General features: G+C 34.8%; 1 protein-coding gene across 1 annotated transcript in view; it reads left to right on the forward strand.

Annotated features, from left to right (window-relative positions):
- LOC120629898 (alkaline phosphatase-like) overlaps positions 1–22,790 on the forward strand; it is a 121,568-nt gene extending 98,778 nt beyond the window's left edge. The window contains exons 4-12 of the mRNA XM_039898975.1: positions 3,795–3,936; positions 8,895–9,069; positions 10,816–10,994; positions 13,179–13,386; positions 18,831–19,010; positions 19,971–20,165; positions 21,137–21,334; positions 21,976–22,109; positions 22,540–22,790. Of these exons, the coding sequence (XP_039754909.1) occupies positions 3,795–3,936; positions 8,895–9,069; positions 10,816–10,994; positions 13,179–13,386; positions 18,831–19,010; positions 19,971–20,165; positions 21,137–21,334; positions 21,976–22,109; positions 22,540–22,785 (1,657 nt within the window). The 3' untranslated portion in view covers positions 22,786–22,790. The remainder of the gene's footprint in view (positions 1–3,794; positions 3,937–8,894; positions 9,070–10,815; positions 10,995–13,178; positions 13,387–18,830; positions 19,011–19,970; positions 20,166–21,136; positions 21,335–21,975; positions 22,110–22,539) is intronic.
- The last annotated feature ends 506 nt before the right edge of the window (positions 22,791–23,296 follow it).

A 23,296-nucleotide genomic window follows, 5' to 3' on the forward strand; every position in this document is an offset into this window, starting at 1 on the left:
GCCCATATCAAAGCTTTCTGTTTTATAATGCACGGTTACCATGGAATTCGACTAAAAATCAGAATTAAAATATCAACACTTCCTGTTTCTAATTTTTGACGGCCGATTGGCGCAGTTTGTCCTGCTTTCTGAGTCCAAGGGCGCGGGTTCGATTCCCACTACTGGAAAATTGTTTGTGTGATGAGCGTGAATGCTTTTCCGTATCTGGGTGTTTATATGTATATTTTAAGTATTTATGTGTATTATTCATAAGAATCGTCATAAGTCATCTTAGTACCCATAACACAAGCTACGCTTACTTTGGGTCTAGATGGCGATGTTTATATTGTCCTAGTATATTTATTATTTACCTATAATATTTTATCGTTATTACCTCTGACCAGCAAACTGAGTTTTATTTCCGCGTCGGGCAAAAAATTGTTAAATATTTTTGCATTCAGACATTCTCAGTTCTAGTCTGGATTTAGCAAACTGGTGCTTTGTGCCTCAGGCTTGGAGACTACGTTTAGCTGTCAGACTTGGTTCTTATCGGAAACATATGATAATCCTTAGAACTGAATTTTAACAGCGTAGTGGTTTTATGCTGTTTAACTAACTATAAAGTTTTTAAATTTAGGGTTTACTCGAATACTACCAAAACAGCTTTATTAGGACCCAACATTAAACCAACTCTCGCAGAAAACCAATACCTGGATTTTTATGAAATCTACATTTCATTAGCTATACTCCGCGAAAGAATTCCGAAGATCTGTTTGGTGTGGAGTATAAGGATTTAAATTGTCAATTACACCATACAGATTTTCCGGCTTTCCGCGCACTTATTCAAGCCATGCTCCTTATTAAGTTTACGCGCCATAGTACCAGAACGCTTAATAACTTGGCAACTTATTTGCCAGTAATGGCAAACTGTCAATGTCAACATTTCTGGAAAAGAAATGTCTGTTCTCGTGAGCAAAAATTACACAGTTTAGACTTAAAAACTATAGAAAATCAGATCCTAAGCTTTACGACTTACCCGCCATGCGATGAGTAAAACGAATGGAATTGCTCTGCAAATGTTAATGTAAAAAAAATTATAGAAACAGTTAAGACGGGAGTCAAGACTCTAGAACCCCCCCCGTGTTAATATAGATTTCTATTCCATATGCAAGAACTCCGATAAAACACACGATGTTGCTCATGTTTTATTTATCAAGAGAACCCTCGTACATCTATGTCACGAACTCGCGACGCCTATTGTGATGAATCACAAATATGAGAGATATTCACGATTCGGGACGTCTCAAATCTGAAATGGAGTCCGAAGTCTTGCATAGCTGTTCCCATGGGTATGAGAAGAAACAAATTACCCCAGAAACAACCTTCTTCTTTTTTCTAATTTGGGAATTTATAATTTCTGAATTTCCTCTGGTCTGGTCTAGTGGGAGGCTTTGGCCGTGGCTAGTTACCACCCTACCGACTAAGACGTGCCGCTAAGCGGTTAAAGAAACCGAGGGGTATGGCTACCGAACTCCCTAACAGGCCAGCCCGCTAACATCTTAAACTGCATCATCGACTAACTCCAGGTGAGATTGCAGTCAAGACCTAACTAGTAGTGGAATAAAAAGAAAAAAAAATGGTTTTTGAGTTTGTTTTGCAAAATTTAGTTAAAATCAGTTGTTTAAGTGTAAAAAGGTAAAAAAATAATCAAAGCTACATTTTTAATAATAATATGGATATTAGTAGAAGTTGGTATTATTGTAATAAAGAGTATCGCGCGTATTGGGTAAAATATATATGTGCGAGAAGTTATATCAATCTGTCGCTGTTGCGGAGTCAGCGACAAATACCAAAATAAAGCACACTTTACCATTTATGATACATATTAATACTCTTAAGGAAACTGTGGTGTCCAATATGCGACCATAGCGGCTTTCAAGATTATAATTAGTCTATGCATGGTAAGTGGAATGAGAGGGGACTGGATTTTGTGGGACAAATAAAACTAAAGTTTGAGGTGGGACATATAAAGACGTGAAAGAGAGGGCCATTGATGGAGAAGGTTGGAAAGGGCTGACACTGACAAGAGTTGAAGAAAATGTATCGAACGACCAATTAGAAGATGCGCACGTACGAGCAAGGGTCTTGTGATTGGTCGCACGCAGAACGCAAACTAAACGCTGCAAAACACGGTTGGACGCGTCGATGTGGCCTTCTATTACGTGGCAGAAGTAATAAATAAAATAAATAAATATAATACAACAATACTCACATCACCATCGAGCCCCAAAGTGAGCGTAGTGTTACAGTAGGTAAATAATTAAACTTTTGATAACTGTAAATTCATATTGGCCAGATATTTTATTGAATTGATTAAAATTTATTAACCTTATAATTATTATTTTTTTGATAAATAATTTCCAAGAAACCATTCAAATTATATTAGATTAACAACTATGTTCATGTCATTGAGTTGGTGGGTATTTTGATATAAATACGTGTGCATTTTCGATACACTTTAGCCCTACATGACTCGAACGATGCAAATATACCTCCCGGTATCTTAGTCGTTATCAATAGCTTGCGTTATGGGTACCAAGACGACTGATGAATATTTTTAGGAATAATATACATAAATAATTATAATATAAAGTAAGTAACGATGGATATTATTAACACCTAGCAACTATGTAGTTCAAGCATATAAACACTTCGTGTGTGTGTAAAACAAATTTGACATGTTGTATGTAAGGGTGAGAAATTTTTCGTTGCAAAATGCATTTTCCGCGTTGTTACGACTTCAGTTTTTACAGTGAATCAAGCCTCTGTCTATTCAAAGAGTTCCCAGCCGGCATTCTGGGTACTGTGGCTTTAATGATATTGCATAGACGCATGCGTTAGGCGTTGCGGAAGTATTACATTATTCCGTATTCTAACGCCTGCGTCATAGTAATAATAATAATAAATAAATACACTACGGCTAAAAAATATAAATACGAAAGCGCACACATCGCAATCAAGCTCCATAGTAAGCGTAGCTTGTCTAAGATAACGGATAAATATTTACAAATAATATACATAAATACCTCTTATTTAGGTACCGATAAGTACCCAGACACTGAAAAACTCTCATGCTCATCACGCAAACATTTTCCAGTTGTGGGAATCGAACCCACGGTCTTAAACTTAGAGAGCAGGGTCACTGCCCACTGCGCTAATCAGCCGCTAGTTTATTTAACACTGAATATTTATAGTATATAAGGTGTATTGTATTTTTAAGGCTTTCATACTGAATAAGGAAAAAAAGAACAATGGCGAGACGCATAGTTTAACACTAAGAAATACTTCCCATCCCTAAAACTTGCAAAATTCAATTTCCTATAGGTATCTATCACATATAATAGGAAAAATCAAATAACCGTAAATTTGTAAAAACATAAATAAATATTGCATAATTATGTTTGTGCGGAATCCGCGCTGCGCTCGCACTGGACCTGTTTTTATATACAAAATTTCATGCATAATATCCATAGCTTTAATGCAATTTGCAATTTTCAACGTCTTCTAATCATGCCAATAACATGTAAAGTAAAACGTGCATACAGGGTATTTTGAATTATAAGGATGCATTTACAAAATATTTTGAATTATAAGGATGCATTTACAAAATAAATAAAGAGTATCACTATAAGAATAAATTATCGTATTGGACGTAATTTATCTGATTGTCACATATTTAACCGATTTTCACGAATTATAGCGAAACATAAATGTACATTGGCTGTTATTTTATTTTTTAATTTTATTTTTCTAAGGAACGTGATCCTCGTTGTGGGCGACGGTATGAGTCTAACAACAGCGACAGCTGCGAGGATACTGCGTGGTCAACGACGAGGGCAGTCCGGGGAGGATACAGATTTAGTGTGGGATACTTTTCCTGCTGTAGCACTGGCGAAGGTAAGTTTAAATTAATAGTAGAAGCATTATAGCATTACAGTAAGATGTGGCTATACATATAAAATTCACCATGCCTGGATCGAGCGTGAACTGATCTCGGAACCGGTCGTTCTTTCCAGACAGTGAAACAACAAAGGACTTTTTTTCAAATTTTTCTAAAATAGTTTTGACGCGTCTAGTTTAAGATTCCCTCATACTGAATATCCTACAGTCACCCTCATATAAAGTTTCAAAGAAAGCCACAATTATAGAACCTACCATAATATGCGCTTCTAATAAGTTAAGAGGTCACTCCGATGTATTCGATCCCAAATTAATCTTACCCAGATACTGTCCAAACATTAAGTATAATTGTATTACAAAATAGGGTCCGAGGGATGTATGAGATCAAGATTCTTATACATACCTACTACCCAACTTAATTAAAACAAAGTTAATACACAATGTTGTCTTAAGAGATGATGAAGACCGGAGGGATCAGAACCTCATAAAGTAGGTAAACATTTCGCTATATAGGTACTATGTACTGAAATAATATATTTTATTAGATTGCTGAGCGAGATACAGGAAAGAAAAAAGGAAAGCTAACACTGGCGTTAGATCAATACGACTTATGCTTTATTAGGAACTTTGTTGACATTTCTCCCAATTATCTAAACAAAAATAAATCAGAGAGTAATATTATGGTTGTGAATAATTATGAAAATATAACTACAGTATCGTTAGATCGCATGAAACAGGAGGAGGTATTTCATCAAAATGAAAAATGAGCCGATAAAATTTTATAAATACCTGGTAATATTAAGTTACAAGGCTGTAGCTGGAGAAAATTAATCACTCGCTGACCACAGTCATCGAAAGTTTGATTTTTCATGAATTATCAGAAAGTATTTTTAATTTATTCAGTTTTATCTACTTTATTTAAATATTGGATAGAAGCAGGCGCTATTTTTATATATTATGAAAATTAAGCATAATTTGCTAAACTCCGCGAAAAGCAGGAGAATCTGTATCGTGTAATTTATAATTTCTTCACAAGTATTATTCATTCTCCAGAGGATGCTCCGGTTTCGGAGCGAAATGTGCGTACATTGCCGAAGATCTGTTTGGTGTGGAGTATAAGTATTGAAGAAATTATAAACTTCATCATCCAATTCTCCTGCTTTTCGTGTTTTTTTGGTAGTGGTAGACTTACAGTATTTGTAACAGAGCTCGTTAAAGTTAATACTATCGGCTGGCTTATTTTAGCCGCCCAGCAGCATCGGTTCGTTCTGGTCTGCGAAGGGCATGGTTGCCGATGTGAATGCAGGCATATGAGGCTTAACACCTACACCTCAGGTTAAGTTTTTCCACTGGACCGTGCACCGTCTACTTGGCACGTCAATTGTTAATTAAAAAAAAATTTAAAATACCTCAGTGCTATTTTGAACCATAAGATAAATGAGCCAATCGCAAATTGAAGTATGTGGGAATTGGACCTGCTTTGAACCAGCTTCGAATTGAATAAACTGAGAAGACGAAATTAACAGTGAAGGTGATAACATATTTTAAAACTAGGTTTATTTATTTGATTTGGTGGAGAGAGAGAGTAGCTTAATCGTAAAGCGCTTAGGCTGCGAATGCCAAAGAGTCGAATCCTGTCATATCCGAAACGTTTAAAAGCGTTAAAAAAAATGATATTTCCTCTAAGTGGAGGTAAAAAACACTATAGCAAAATATAAAATTATAGGTTTCATTCGTACACTATATTATTATAATTTAAGTATTTTAAAAATACGTGGACATTCTGTGAAAATTACCATAGCATACATGAAAATTAATTATTTTGGCAATACGCAATGTTACTTCTTAATGAGTCACAGCATGTTACGCGGTTAAAAATACAACCTTAATTAAATTTTAACTCAGTTTGCTTGGCATAATCATCACGGTTATCACTACAGAACGGTGTATGCTCATGGAATATTAAAGGAATTTGCGGTTCATAATGACCATTAAATTGGAAATTACGGGAATGAAAGTTACATTTCGTATATTTTATTGTGCTATAAAAGTTATGAAATAGTGTTCTTACAAGCATTATTTAGAAAATATGAACTACTAACAAAGTAACTTGAATGGAATGGAACCAAACGCGCCAATCAAGCAGACTATATAAGTTGATTTTAGCGGGTTCCACATATTACGGAATTAATATATTTCAAAAGTAGTTTCAAACAGTTCACTATGATACTCTAATTTATTTATAACCTACGAGTTAATTCCTTGATAATAATCATAATCTAACCAAAATATTTAAATTAATTATTTTGGTTATAGGAAATTATACTTTATTAATGAGCACGTTTTCTGTTTAAACGTACTTGAACCTCAATGACGGCCGACTGGCGCAGTGGGCAGCGACCCTGCTTTCTGAGTCCAAGGCCGTGGGTTCGATTCCCACAACTGGAAAATATTTGTGTGATGAACATGAAAGTTTTTCAGTGTCTGGGTGTTTATCTTTATATTATAAGTATTTATGTATATTATTCATAAAAATATTCATCGGTCATCTAAGTACCCATAACACAAGCTACGCTTACTTTGGGGCTAGGTGGCGATGTGTTTATTGTCGTAGTATATTTATATTTAGTATATTTAAATAAATTTCAACTCATTTTGTGTGTGATTTTTTTTATTACGTTGGTCATTCTAAAGGCAATGCTGACAATATATCGGTACCCAATGAGTGGTGAATATATATAAAACTTTTTCATTTTGTTACTAAGAGTTAATTTAGAATTACTTTTAACTTAAATACTTAATAAGTACGATATTTATTTATAAATAATTAACCTTTTCTTGATCTGAATATAAAAAGTGCATTTAAAAAAATTAGAATAACATACATACTTTTTACTTTACACATTATAATCCTATGACAATCTTCTTCTTGAGTGGAATTAATTTTCTCCGTTGCTCTAACCTTATTTGACAGGCTACTAAATATTTTAGAAGCAACTGGGAAACTTGAGTGTTGTGGAAAGCAGATGGTAAAATGAGTAGCTCGCTGATCTCAACCGCAAACGGAACGAAACCATTACAGAGTCCGTTTAACTCGCAACACTAAATTCTATAGACGCGTCTCGACTGAGAAAGTGGCGAGTCGAGTATATAAGAGTCCGTAACAGATTCGTTTGTAGTGACAAATCTAGTCGGGAATCCACACGTTTGTGTCTCATGTTCCACTACATCTTTGCGTCGAATTAACCAGTTTTAATCGGTGAGGAAGAAGCGATGATAGCCCAGTGATTAGTACTTTAGCTTCACATTGGGGGGCCGAGTTCGAATCCCAGCACGCACTTCTTAGTTATGTGCGTTTTAAGTAAAATATCAATTACTTCAACGGAGAAGAAAAACATCGTTGGGAAACCTGCAAGCCTGAGAGTTCGCCATAATGTTCTCGAAGGAGTGTGAAGTCCACCAATCCACCTGGGCCAGCGAGATGGACTACGGCCTAAACCCTTCTCATCGTGGGAGGAAACCCGTGCTCTGTCATGGGCCGAGGTTGATATAATAGAAACGGTGGGGGCATTGAATAAATACAAATAAATAATAAGTAGGTTTGACCACTTATGCCTAATCTACTTATTAATATATACACGTATCAGTATTGTACGTGTTAATATATACTTCACATTAAATAATTTATTAAACATTAACATAATAACTCGTGTGTGTGTGTGGTGTGTTTTGTGGTGCGTACACCACAAAAACTTCAAACACACACACAGTGGGTTCGTGTGTTTGAAGTGAAGTGAAGTGTTGCCGTAGGTAAATTGCCGTGTGCCTTGAATAATGGATTTACATAAAAGCCTCGTGCTAAGGAAATTCGGGAGGACCGAGTTCGATCCCTGGCGATGATCTTACTTTTCTTTTCACTTAAACTTTAGTTAATTTAAAACAGCCCAAGAAATAAATATCCCTTACGTTAACGGTGAAGGAAAATATCGGTAGCAAATCTGCTTGCCTGAGAGTTCCCTATAAAGTTCAAAGGCGTGTGAAGTCGACCAACCCGCAATGGCCAGCCTAGATTATGGCCTGAGAGAAGACCCGTGGCCTGAAGTCTGTCTTTAATGGATTAATTTTGACGATGAAACAATACTATAATCATATACTTAGCTTTTTTATGGAACAGATGGATAAAAATAACGCTGACTATTCTACGCTGGGTAGAATAGTCAGCGTTATTTTATTTAGTGGGCCCTTTTTACCGATGCAAACGCTCATTGAACGCTCCTTTCCGCTCAGCTATTTCCGCTTGCGAGCATCAGCTCAATTTACCATTGCTGGGCCAAAATACTATCTCCTGTGAGAAAAGGGTTTGCGGTATTTATTACGTTAAGTTGGGCGGTGATAGCCTAATGGGTAAGGCTTCTGCTTTCCTTTCGTGGAGACCAAGTTCGAGCCCCAGCATGCATTAATGACTTTCGGAGTTACGTGCGTTTTTAATTTAAGCTATTTATATTTCACTTGCTTTTAAAACGTTCAAGGAAAACAACGTTAGGAAGGCAAAATAGTTTTCCATATTGTTCTTAAAGGCATGTGAAGTTTTGACGACACGACACTACGTCTACGACACGGGAATTTATAATTACTGAATTTTCTCTGGTCTGGTTTGACTGGTGGTTCTGCCGTGGCTAGTTACCACCCTATCGACAAAGATGTGCCGCTAAGCAATGTCGCGTGAAAACTGATTATAACCATATCGGTTTAAATATCACTGGCACACTTAATAGCAGTCAAGGTAGACCCTGGTTAGAGACTTGTGGTGGAATAAATGAAGTAAAACCACTTAACACGCCTTTAAGAATGTAAAGCAATCAACCAGCGTGATGGACCCCGTCATGGGCCGGCAATGAGTTGCTACTTGCTAACTGGTGATAATGATTATTCTAATTACTATATTTTGTTGCTAGACGTACAACATCGACGCCCAAACAGGCGAGTCCTCGGCCTGTGCCACTGCACTTCTATGCGGAGTGAAGGCACGTTACGAGACTCTGGGGCTTGACGCTGGAGGTCGCTTCAACATCTGCGCTTCAGCTATAAACTCTAAAGTTACCTCTCTTATTGACTGGGCGCACGAAGCTGGTGAGTGTAAAACACTCAAGACATTAAAACGTGACTTTTATAGGTATTTAGTTTTAGTACTGCCGGATAACGGCAATAGGTACAATCCATACTAAAATTAGAAATGTGAAAGTATTTATGTTTGTTTATTTGTTTTTTTCTCAACTATATTTGACGGCCGATTGGCGCAGTGGGCAGCGACCCTGCTATCTGAGGCCGTGGGTTTGATTCCCACGACTGGAAAATGTTTGTGTTATGAACATGAATTTTTTTCAGTATCTCGGTATGTATATATAAGTATATTGACTGATTTTAGTACCCATAACACAAGCTACGCTTACTTTGGGGCTAGATGGCGATGGGTGTATTTTCGTAGTATATTTATTTATATATTTATTATTTTCAACTGATTCAATCCATCGATCTGATCGAAATTACAAAGATACTTTGCATCCTCAAGACTGAAATAAGATACTTTTTATCCCGTGAATGCGAATGGAGATGCTCAAGACTTGTCAAAACTTTGTCATCTATGTAAGGCATAACAGCACAACCTATGTTAGCAAAAATTTGTGATTAGCTCACCTCTTGCAGTCATAAACCTATTTTATTATTTTTTAATTGGGCAAATAAAATGTTCAACCGAGATTTTAGAAAAAAAACCGAAATATCGACGGCAATAGTGCTAGATAACTTTATAAGGCGAAATTGATGTTGTGAATATCGAAGAATTTGCAACAAAGCAAGCTAAAACACTTATCCAATCAATGAAGATGAACATCATACATAACTAATCGTATCAAATAGATAATTGCAACAATCAGCCATTACATAACTGGCTGATTATATTATTCGATCTGGCATCCGTTAATTACGTTCTGAGATAATCAGGCTCGGTTTATTATTTTTTTATCCATGTATTAGTTTGTGGTGAGGTGAAACTACAATTATTATTAACCTTTATAAATTATTGCCTAGTGTATTTATTTTTTTCTAGCTGTTGCCCGCAACTTCTTTGATTTTGTTTTTTGATGTGGCATTAAATTTAGTTGTAGTTCTAAAAAAAATAAAATTATTCAGTGTCGCTAAGCCTTAAATGAGGGGTTTGCTGCTGTCCGCTGAAGAGTTCTGTCCTCTATCCCCGTTAACAGTTTCGGCAAAATTAAACACATATTTTAACTTCTATAGTACAAAAATAATTATTTAAATCGGTTTATAATTTAATTTAAGAGTTTTGGTGTAAAATCGTCAAACACTATCATCTCTTCTCCCAAAGAAACCGAGCTTAATGTCGGGATAAACAGTATTCTTTATTACTTCTAACACTTCCAAGAATATGTGTACAAAGTTTCATGCGCATCGGTTAAGTAGGTTTTGCGTGAAAGCGTAACAAACAAACTTACATTGACATTTATAATATTAAAAGTAGGGATTGAGTAAATAAGCCAAATTTTTGTTGTAGAATAAAAATTCACACGTATATTCGTACCTACTCGTAATACAGTGATAGGTATATATATGTGTTAGATAGTCAAGTAGCATGTACAGCACTTCTGAGTGATAACAATCAGAATACGAGCAACGTATCCATACTAATATTATAAATATGAAAGCACTGCACCGATTTTCATGAAATTTGGCACAAAGATAGCCGGAAGCTTGAAAAAACCTTACTGGTGCTAGCGGCATTTTTAAAAAACCATCTTAGTTGGTTACTAGGAAAAAGTATCTTGTGATACACTTCTTAAAGAGAGTATTTATGTACAGGAAAGTCGAGCGGCATCGTAACAACAGCGCGCATTACACATGCTACTCCAGCAGCTTTATACGCGCACGCCCCCTCCCGGTACTGGGAAGACGACAGCCGGGTACCGCCAACTGTGAGGCGAGATTGCAAGGACATCGCTCAACAGCTCGTCGAGAATGAGCCTGGGAGAAATATTAATGTAAGAACATTTAATATAACTAACTTACAACTAGTTTACTACACGCCACTCCATTGTGCTCGTATTTACCAAGAATATGAAGGTACGAGTACTTGAAAGTTTTTAAGTACGTCTGTCTCTACGTGAAAGAACTACTTTATAAGCAACGGGAAATAATTTGCAACAACTTGTATATGTAACGACTGCCTTTTTTGCAAGCTTTCATTACGTGCAAAGCTTTCCGGTTTAAATTTTTTATACGTTTTTATTGTTTAGTTTACAAAATGGTAAAAATGAGATCTTATTACGCTACTTTTGCCGTCTCTCACAACTTTAATGCTATCGACTTTAATTTCGGAATAGTTAAAGACAAGGCTTGTCCAAATAACAATAAAAAAACTTATTTTTTCATTACAATCGAAATTTGAGCTGAAACTACTTATAAATTGGTAACAAACCAGAGAGCATCGGAGTTCAAGCTTTCGTTTGTAACTTCCATAAAAACGCAATAACATATTACAATTGATTTGATGATGGAGCCAGCACGTTGCTATAGGATTTCTTGAATTAAAACAAGAGAGCCCCGTAGTATTGGGCCTCGTTGGATTTATTTTAACTGGAACCTTTTGACACAGAATACTGAACAAACCTATTGGCTATTGATTGGCATGGAATCTCATCATAATATATATAATCTACTAGGTTACCCGCGCAACTTCATCTGCACCAAATCGTTTATTACTGGTTTTAATAATTTTTAATAACAGGTAATTTCGTACGAGTAAAAATCTTACAACCGGGGTCCAACTGTAAATCTGTTAAAATTAACTAATGGATAACTACGGATTAATCAAGTATACAATTAAAGTCATCTGAAATATTCATTCAAAATATTTTTGTAGTAAGCAAGTAAACTTTATAATTCTTTTTGAATATTAATTTGAGTAAAATGGTGTAAGCATTGTTTTAATATGTTACTATAGGAACGTTAAAGGATGGCGAATGGAGACTTTGTTATCATATCACCAGTTATAGATATCACCTATAACTTTCTTTGAGGTGGTGTGGTTCGAATCACAATTTTAAGATTTATTTCTTATAAGCGAGTTCACCTGTAAATCTGAAAAGGGCACCCTACTTTGGTTTGATCGACGTGGGGCACGATAATTATTTTTCCGATAACCTTTTTCCCCGTAGAAGATGGAAAACACGAGGGAATTGAGTTGAAAATAGTTCTTTGTTCGTTATTGTAAGCGAAATAGAAAAACCAACCAAAAAACTCACTTATTCTTTGTGAAGTTCTCATAGAGCCTCGTCATGGTGCTCGTCTACAATATCTGACGGCCGAGTGGCGCAGTGGGCCGCGACCCTGCTTGCTGAGTCCAAGGTCGTGGGTTCGATTCCCACAACTGGAAAATGTTTGTGTGATGAACATGAATGTTTTTCAGTGTCTCGAGTGTTTATTATAAGTATTTATGTGTATTATATTCATAAAAAAATATTCATCAGTTATCTCAGTGCCAAAAACACAAGCTACGCTTACTTTGGGGCTAGATGGCGATGTGTGTATTGTGATAGTAAAAAAAAAAAATCAATTAAGAGTAATTATCTATTCGGAATAATAAAAAAAGCTATTGGTAGAAAAATAAGAACCAAACTTTTACTTCATCGCTGAGAATGCTTGACTTAATTACGCATTTTAATTGCTAAGCGAATTATAACGTGCACAAAAACCGACTCAGCACTCTTATCGCCTGAAGAGTTAATTAAGCAAGGTGTTTAGACTTTTTAACATTTAAACGACTCCATGTTTTATTTTATTCGATTAAATATAAATCAGTAGTAGCAGAGCTTTTTCTCACAGAGCTCGTCCGGGAAAGTACTACGGCCATGTTTATTTCTGAAATAATAATTGAAAGAAAATAAAATTTTTGCAATGCCGGGCTGAAGCACTCGGTTGGTGGTGTAATTACAGACACATGTGGCTTAACACCTACGCCTCAGGCTGATGGACAGCCCAGCAAGATGCGAAACCTGTTTCTGGCATAAAGCATAAACTACAAAGTATTGTTCTGTTTAATGCGTTGTTCTACCATCGTACTCACAATCATTTGGACTATCTGCTTAGTTGATAAGAATAAAAAAAAACATCTTACCATAGGCTTGGTTATCCAAAAAGATATATTCTGATTCTGTGTTGAACAGGTTATAATGGGTGGTGGACGACGGCATTTTCTCCCGACCGTAACTCCGGATCCTGAGCATCCTAACCGCGAAGGAAGAAGACTCGATGGAAGAAACTTAGCAGAAGACTGGGCAAGAGAAAAGAAGAGAAGGCGGTTACGAGCGCAATACATTCATTCAAGAGAACAACTCGCTAAGTTAGATCCAAGAACAGTAGATTATTTGTTAGGTAAGTTTTTTAGTTTACATTGTAAAACAAAGTCCACCGCCGCGTTTGTCCGTCCGTCGAAAAAACGAAAAATGCCGCGAGTCACCCGGCCGCTTGCTGTTTCTACATAAGCGAATCGATGAAGAGCGCGTTCGCCTTTTTAAAGTTTTCACTGATTTTACACCCTTATATATACTTTAAAAAAAATTATTGCAGGTCGAATTCTGTACATTGAAGATATTCTGTAAAATCTTTTGGAGCATTATAGAGTGCTATTTTGAACAGTACAATTGGGAGAGGGCTCGATATTTTTTCTACGATTTCACCTCTCACTTAACCTTAACTATACGAGTACTAGATACTTAAAGTTCTGCCACATATATATATACCTATGTCTAGGTAAGGCCTTCAACGAAACGACTGAATATTTTCCATCCATACCAGTAAACTAACTGCGGTTTTAACTGTTCCTTATTTATCTTACTAACTTCGTAATGTGTTTGAGTGGGTCCCTACAGTCCACAAAGTTTGAAATAAAACTGGACCCGGTACGTGGCGCTGAAATTGGGTTTAGGTTTTTTTAAGATATTATTCGGTAATAAATATAAATAAATAAAATCTTTTATTTGGGATAAAAACAACACATAGCAATTAACATATAAGGTACGAGTTTCATAAATAAAAAATAAAAAATAAAGTTATCATTAAAAAATTAAACTTTTTAAAAATAAAAGAAAGGATCTTAAAATTAGGTTACAAAATAAATATGCTAAAAACAAACAAATATAGTTCCCTGTCGGCAGTGATATATCTGTGGTGTTGTTCCTCCCAAACAGAGTATCGCCTCAGCGTTATGCTGTAGCAGTGGTTTTATGATCACTGCTACAGCGCTGATTTTCAGGCGACCTCTCTCGACATCCTGGACCGGCCAAGAACTGCTATTTTGGTGGCAAGTGTATGCACTCTGTGTCTACTAAATAATTTGGTTAACTTATTTGTCACTATGCAAAGCGTTACTAAGGCTTGCTCCAAGACATCAGACTTCCCAATTCCTCTTGTCGTCTCCTTTTTGCTTAAATAACGCATTTGTTGCAGATTAAATGGCGCGGAAGTCACCTTTTACTTTATAATTGTAACAAAGACTTGACGTAAAGATTTTACCATCCACATTGTTTTGATAACAATTGAAAGATTTACTGTTTTTTTTGATTTATTTGTATTTAACAGTCTTTAAAATCAGAGTTTGATGGCTTGTTGCATTCACAAACCCATTATAAAGTTTTTTTTATAATCTAGCTGATAATATAATAGCAAAAATTCTGACCATTTTTTATGGAGGTGTCACGTTCTTCACATCCTTATTATATAAACAACTGCGGGCACGTAAAATCCTAGCAACGATATTTTATTTATATTATTATTAAATACGACTCCTGAAACCAATTATTTAAAAGGTGTGAACATTTTATGGAGCATGTAGAGTGGCTCGATGCTAAAATGTGAAGCACCTTTTGGATTTTTTCGCTGAAAACCGAATTTGTTAGCTGAAACTGCAAATTAAAAACGTAGACCGTAAATTACCTATCACGTTCATAAATTGGAGTGGCAGTTTGATGATTGTGTTGGTTTAATAGAACTAACGCTTGTCGGTTTCGTTAGTTGTAAATTACCTTGCACAGCAGGTTCCATTAAAAAATCTTTTAATCATAGAAGTATTGTTCCCCAATCATAATATTTCATGATTTAAAGGTTTCTCAACATCACGTCAAAACTGTAAGAAAAAAAAACAATCGAAAAGAGACAGAAAAGAAAAGTAAAATAGTAGGTTCTCTTATTATTACACAAAATAAAATATATGCTGTACGTTGTTATAAGAATGAGTAAATTGGATAGAATAACGTTTAAGGCAACAGTTGTTTTACAAAATGCTACCTACTGAGAAATAATGACGAAAAGAAACAGAAGAAGTATTTCCAAGGAGATATTAACGGAGCTTAAGTTTCTTCAAGACGTTAGAGATCTTTGTTCTACACGGAGATAGAGAAAGCGCTTCAATTCCAACTATTCAGAATAAGTTTCCAAACAATAAATGAGCGGTGAATTATTCATTTTTAATAAAAGACAAAGCGTTTAAGACTTCAATTTGCCGACAACGTGACTAAAAATATGCAATATTACCAAGCTATGATATGAATATAATTTAAATAATGTCGTAAATAGTGTTCAGAATATAATCATAGGTAAATCCATAGTATTTTCTATTGACACGAGATGCTACGAGCCTCTACATGATATTTTTAATAAAAAATACTTGTAAATAAGTACATAACACTGACCCAGTTGGTATTAAGATATTCTATCTATATTTCGAGGCTCTTTTTTCATTGTTATTTATAATGAACAAGTTAGATTGAAGTCTCTCTAATTGCTATAAGGAGCCTTAATTATATTGAACCAATTACACTGAATTGGCTATGCAGCACCTAATTGATATTAACATATTTTATGTCAGCAGGTGGATTGTCATATTAAAGCAAATCAGCAATGCAATTTAGGGTTAATATTATGTATATTATTGTATGATAGGTGCAAACAGTAGGTTGCACGTATACATAATATTATAGTAAATTACTAGTTGTGGTGTGAAAATAAACATTATGCTTACTTAGCAATATAATAAATGCTTGTGTGTTTGTTTGTCCTTCCTTCAAGCCCTAGCAATAATCAAGTTGATTTTTGGCAAAGAGTTAGTTGAAAAGACGGGGCGTAACGTTATACATTTTCATTGATATTACTGCCAACTTGCTGTTTAATTATATCATAATGATACACAAATAACATATACACAAAATATACATTAATAATAATAATAATAATAACAATAACATATACATTGCCTTTGTTACACAAATTTAAATTAGTTGTACCTTTTTTATTTTTTATTTATATCTGTTTTATTCATGTGTGCAATAAAGTATTTTTGCATTTCTTAAGTATAGTTCAACGGGTACATACCACGATATTATTTTGTAGGGACTGACCACCCCGTTCGTGGTCCCGTCGTGACCACGATCCATGCAACTGGGTCGAAATATCGACAAATCCAAAATATTATCGTGGTATGTACCCGTGAACTATACTTAAGAAATGTTGATTAACTACGAAAATCTTAGCTTAAAATCTTAAAAAGTTTTTAATTGATTGATTGATCATAATAGCAAAGAAATGATATAGAAATCAATACTGTTATTAAAAAGGAAAGATACCTCTTTGCTCTAGAGATTGCTACTTTAATAGCTACCATAAATCGTCATTTACAAGGGTTGATTTGAGATGATTGTAGTGTGAGAACTATTGTTAGTTCGGTGAAATGTTTAATAAGGTGTTTTCAAAGAAATCCCACCAAGTATGTAAGAACCCTTTTACCGAAAAATATTCAGTCGATTGAAAGCCTCCTTTTTATTAGGTAAGTTAAAATATTTTTCCCTGGTGGTGCTGTATCTTTTACCAACAAATATTTTTGAGTTGTAATTATTCATGCGAGAGTAAATGCCTTGGTAGTACAAACCTTTATAAACATTTGCGTCAGACTTAATTTAGCTGTGTTTACATTATAAACCACAGCGGGTTTTGTGTATAATCCTCTTAAACCTTTTTAATTCGTGATTACTCCGCGACTTTCTTCATGGAATAATGAGTTTGGATTTAGAAGTTAATCTTTTGCGATAGTATTAAAATTTCAGAGTTTGGTTTGGTCACAAGATGGAATTTAATGTTATATATTGGTAGTTTCCAACACGATAGAATACCTAAATTGCCTTTTTGACGAAAATAACAATTCTTGCTTGTATAGAGATTTAAAAGAATCTTTTGTGTGAGATATAACGAAGTTATTAAATACATAAAGTAGGGCAGTTGAAAATATTTCCCAGAGCAAAAAAATCATATAACTTCCTTGTAACAGAGTAAAACCCAAAATATTATTCTTGAAAATAACATTCATAAACACTCATAAACAACAATAGGATTGAATTTTTTGTATAGATAACAATGATGTATGACGTGTTGGAACTTAAATTATTTTTAGCGTAACACAAAACATGCTACAATATAAAAGTCCGGTTTTAAAAATCCAAAACAAAATTGATCGGTATATATTTACTTGTAAATATTCATCTGACCGTATATTTATTAGTCAAGTAACTTTTAATAAAGTTTTTAAGCACAAAAAATGTATGGTTTAACTTATATGGTTCATGTCAACATAAGTTAATTTATCGTCAAAAATATTTTATATTATTTGAAAACGTTATGTTGAAAATGCAGATTTATATTTTGGCAAGCGTATATTTGAAAATACAGCTTGAAAATGTACACTCATTTAATATATTTCCAGTCCACCATAACATATAAAGTATGAAATTATTTTATTTTATTCCATTGAGTGTTATCAGAAAAGACATCATATCATTGACTTTTTTGATTATTATACTAGCAAAATATACAAATGCAATATATTTTGTTTTATGAAGCACATGCATATTTTTATTACTTTTAGTAAACATTAAGTTTTAAAGCCGGAGATGCAAGAACTAAAAATGTAATTAAATGAACCATAAACCGTTTACCCAATAAATTCCAGTATAAATAATCTGAAATTTTACCATCGATGCAAATACGGAAACAAATAAAGAAATAAAAAAAAACTTAATAAATAACGCTGCAAATTACATTACCTTTACGTTAGGTGCTACCTGAGGCTTACACTTCTAAAAACACTTATCTCAAATAACAGAAGTCCCAGGATAATGTTTGTGATATTGTGTGGTACAACATATCCAAAAATACCAACTCAGCATTGTGCTACCGTACTATAAAAACATGCACACCACAAGAAACAAGGGAAATAATTATTCAAGAAATGCCAAATAATGGATAACACCAATGATTGATGCCAATTAATTGATTAAGGGCATTATGATCACCAGTCCTGCATAATTAAACTTAAATACATCGAGTACAGAATTGCTGTATTGATTTGATATGACTAGGTATAGCTTGTGTCCTGAGCTTATGTCACTTATTATACCGGAAAACGCTGGATATAAACTAAGTATGTTTTCCAGGCACAACTTAAGAGCTTAACTGATTTTTCTGACATTTCGTTTAGAGAAAGCTTGTATCCTGGATAAAGGGGGGGGGGGGGAACAAACGGTTCGCGATATTTTTCAAAGGTCCAAACAAACGCGGATGGTGTCGCACGATGTTGCTATAGGGTTTGCTCAAGTCGATGCTGATATTTAGAAATTCTTAATTTAATATCTTATGCATAATATTATAAGATAAACAATGACTTGATTGATTTAATATTTTGCTTGTGATATATTCTAAATAAGCTGGCAAACATCCGTGCGTCTTGATGCAAACTTTCAAAATAAAATAAGTTTTTATTATTTTGTACACAGGTTTATTTGAGTACTCCCACATGGAGTTCAATGCGGAGCGTGGAGCTGTGTTGGACACGGAAGAAGGCACGCCTGCCAGTACATCTGTCAAAGCAGACGATCCGTCACTAGCAGACATGACTCGTGCAGCACTTGCGATATTATCAAAGAATGACAAAGGTTTCTTCCTGCTTCTTGAAGGTAAGAAGCTCTGGTAAATGTTTATTTAAAATAATGACAAATCTCACCTTTAAAGTAATATCATACTTGTTTTGCGCATTGGTAAAGAAAACTTTTATTGTTTTGAAGTCATTCTACTCATAATTAACAGAAAACGTATAACAGAAGTGTTCACTTTAACTGATCAAGTAAAAGTAGATGAAAAACATTTCACTTAAATTGATACCATATTTACCTCATACGGGTACCACTACTCACATATTTTTTCTGTTCTATAGTAGAACGTAATAAACGAATTAATAAACTTAACGAAGTATAAATCCTGTATGATACTGTTAGCAGGCATTATAAGACTACAAGCATCCCTACTATCCCTACTAATATTATAAATGCCAATGTAAGTTTGTTTGTTACGCTTTCACGCAAAAACTACTTAACCGATTCTCATGAAACTTAATACACATATTCTTGGAAGTGTTAGAAGTAATATAGGATACTATTTTTCTCGACAGTAAGCTCGGTCGGTTAGGGAGAGGGGATGAAAGTGTTTGACTATTTTACACCATAACTCCGACAAATTATAACCAATTTAAGTAATTATTTTTGTACTATAGAGGTTATAATATGTGTTTAATTTTGCCCAAACTTTGTGTACATCTGATAAATGTGGTTGGAGATGGAGGACAAAACTCCTCAGTGGAGAGCAGCGAACCCCCTCATTTAAAGCTGAGCGATACTGAATACTTATTTTTTTTAGAATAACAACTAAATTGAATGCCACATCAAAAAACAAAATCGAACGCAGACGAAGTCGCGGGCAACAGCTAGTATAATAATATTTATAACATTAACTCTTATAATTAGTGTGATAATAACTCGATTAAACCACTATGTTGGTTTAAAGCTCTTAATCCTAGTCGATTGGAGACTAATGTAGACTGGGAAGATGATGAATTTTGACAATTTTTTTTAAATTTTTAGGTGGGAGAATAGACCACGCTCACCACTATAACAATCCTTATAGAGCACTTGATGAGACGCTGGAACTAGAGACTGCTCTATTAGCAGCATTAGAGAAAGTGAATCCAGCAGAAACTCTTATAGTAGTCACAGCCGACCATGGGCATGTAATGACTTTTGGTGGACAAGCTACTCCAAGAGGACATCCGATATTAGGTAAGGTTTTAATCGAGCAAATATTAAGTTGAAAATGACTATGCATGTACCAACTTAAAAGGAAACACGTTTGAACGTAGTAAAAATAATAGAAAAAGTATCTAAATACTTGGACCTTGCTCATGTAGAATGTTGAGTCGACAGTTATTGTTCCGATCGTCGTTTCAGTCAATGGTCTTCTCGCGAAAAGCTTCGACCAACATCTGGAGAAGCTTTCGCTTGGTTGTTGGATCAAGGGTCGGATACAGAAGGCAGTAGTCCTTGAAACGGCGCGTATTGTGAGGAGTTTCCTCACTCTGCAGCCCTGACCGCCGGTTGCTTGGGCATTCAAAAGCCCCGCAAGCGGAGGCTGGTTTTTTTTTCATATAAATTTTGAATAGTGTTTTTTGTTTTTGTAAGCATTGCTAAGAATTTTAAAATCAATAAATGATATATATAGGATCTAACACTAAGGTATTTTTGAGACATTAAGGGATTTAAAAATAAATATGGCATAAGGTTGGAATCATCAATAGGCAATTAGCCAGGGAGGGTTTGCCCATAATCACCACGCTGGGCAGATGGGTTGGTGATCACAGGAGATGGTAGTAGTAGCACAAAGGTTGCTGTTTCCCATACTTTGTTAAATTCAATTAGACGCCTCGTGCAGGTGAGGAGTAGGAAAGACGACTACTGTATTCGGATCTGCAGTCACCACACGGCATATATACTCAGGTCAGAATAGTAATGTAGTATTTATTCACACTCTGGCATTTGAAAAGCGATGTCACTTGAAGCGTGATAAAATACTACATAACTTGTGTGAAGTTATGCTACATTTATAGGTAACTCCTGAATGTCTCAAAAGTCAAAACAACCTTAATGTGGATTGGATCTTTTTCGTTACAAACGTCTCATTAAAGGGTATTTGTATTGTAATTTTCTTTTCTATTTATTGATAAACACCATTACATTGCAATATTATTTGTAAGGTGCTGACACAGTGGTATCAGATATCGATGGCCTCCGATACACCACACTATTGTATGGCACCGGGCCAGGCCATTCGGAACCACGTGCGTTACCATTAAATGGGACATCAACTATTCCTGCTGATGCAGTCCACGCTGCGGCTGTACCAAGGCAGTGGGCTACGCATGGTGGTGAAGATGTGCCTATATACGCTTTAGGTAAGAATTTGTAATTAGAATTTAATTATATCAGAAAAAATAGTAAACAATTTAATATTATTTAAAAACAACAAGAATTTTAGATTGAAATTGCAATTAAATTTAATTAAATTTTATCAAAGGAGAAAATAATTAATATTATCATCAAAGAAGGTTATTGGGTTGTCTGGCTTCACAAAAATGTATCCAATAACTTAAAGAAACAGATATAGTTGGTATGACTTGTATTTCGACATCATCAATTTATCATCAGTGTGATCTGTTGACGTCCTACTGCTGGGCACAGACTGATGGATACATTTATTATTATTAAAGTTCTTTTATTAATTTTTTTTTTTTAATTCATTTAAAATTACTTAATATAATTAATTAAGTAATTTTATTAATTCTTCTAGTTGGTAGAGATGTCCGAATTTCAGTTGTTGGATAAAATTTTGTGTTTCTTCAAAGTTTTGTCTATTACCACGACTGGCACGCAGTTTGATGATGGTCATGCTGGCCCTATTATTTAAATATCCAAGAATAAAAACCTTGGTAAATAGAGTTTTGACATTATTGTTTAAAATAAACGAAACTATTAGTATCTTCGAAAAAGAGGTAATACCCAATAAATAATCCATTTTCATACATCCATCTCATAGGTCCAATGGCAACGATTTTATTTGCGGGTGTGGTGGAGCAAAGTTATATTCCGCACGCCATCGCTTATGCTGCGTGCCTCGCTCACCAAGCTCATCGATGTCAAGAGAGTACTTTTAACTTCACTAAACCTCAGGTGAGTCCACAGCTATGTAACCTAACCCAGTATTATCCATACCAATGTAATAACTATAAGTTTGTTTGCTTGTGATCTATGTCTAATAATTAATACAGGTAATAATGATGAATATTTAATGTAAATAGAAATTCAGAACAATATTAAAAGCAGCATTGTATGAGACCCTAAAATAATCCGTAAATATAATAAAAATTCCGAAGTGCGTCAGTTTGTTTATACTTGCTGAATTTTGGCATAGAGTTATTTGAAAGGACGGAGAATAATATAAATTAATTGAACTTAAATTTGTAATTCAACTAACAGTTTTCACAGGATTTCTAAAAATCCGTCATAACGCGGTCAACAGTATCTAATAAAAAGCATTAAATACAAAAAAGTTCGATCTTAGCTCTTGGTTTTTTTTTCATTTACTCACTGTTATTTCAAGGTAAAAATAGCTAACTGCGTTCCACCTGAAGTAAGCAGCGTGTCAGCAGCAGAAGAAACAAGAAATGAAGGCTCAAGTGGACGACGTGTTATCGTCGCGTCGAGTGTCATGTCCGACGAGCGGGTTCCGCGCTCGTCTGCTTCGCTTGTCGCCCCGCTTATGACGTCTCACTATCTTAAAATGTTTGCACTAAGCCTTATCGGGCACTTAAGTGTAATTTGGGTTTCTATTGATAAATCTGTGTGATGTCAAATTCAGATATACCTATCAACTTGTAAGTACCTAAAAATAATGTTTTTGTACAGGGATCTTTTGTAGATATTAATGGCACTAAATCATTGTAAATATAATATTTAATTGATAAATGTAAATAAAAAACTAATATTCATGTATATTGTTTTATTCATACTTTTTCAATTTTTATTCCTCTACTGGTTAGCGCTTCTAATTCATGTGACTGGATGATAAGCTGTTAAGATGCAGAATAAGATGGGAATGGGCTAACATGTTAAGGTGTATGGCAGTTATATTATATCCATACCCAAGTAGCATGCACATCATACATGCACAAAAGCACCGCCTACCTAAAAATATTTAATCTCGGATAATTTTTGTCGGTAGGGTTGTAACTAGAGGACACGATAACACTACATAAACTGAATCTCCGAATCAGACAAAAAGGAACCTACCATAACTTTGGCTTAGGTGGAGGGGTGGGGGGTGGCAAATTATTTAAAGGACGTCTACATAGCTCTAA

The sequence above is a fragment of the Pararge aegeria genome, chromosome 15 (assembly GCF_905163445.1).
Source record: "Pararge aegeria chromosome 15, ilParAegt1.1, whole genome shotgun sequence".
Lineage (NCBI taxonomy): Eukaryota > Metazoa > Arthropoda > Insecta > Lepidoptera > Nymphalidae > Pararge > Pararge aegeria.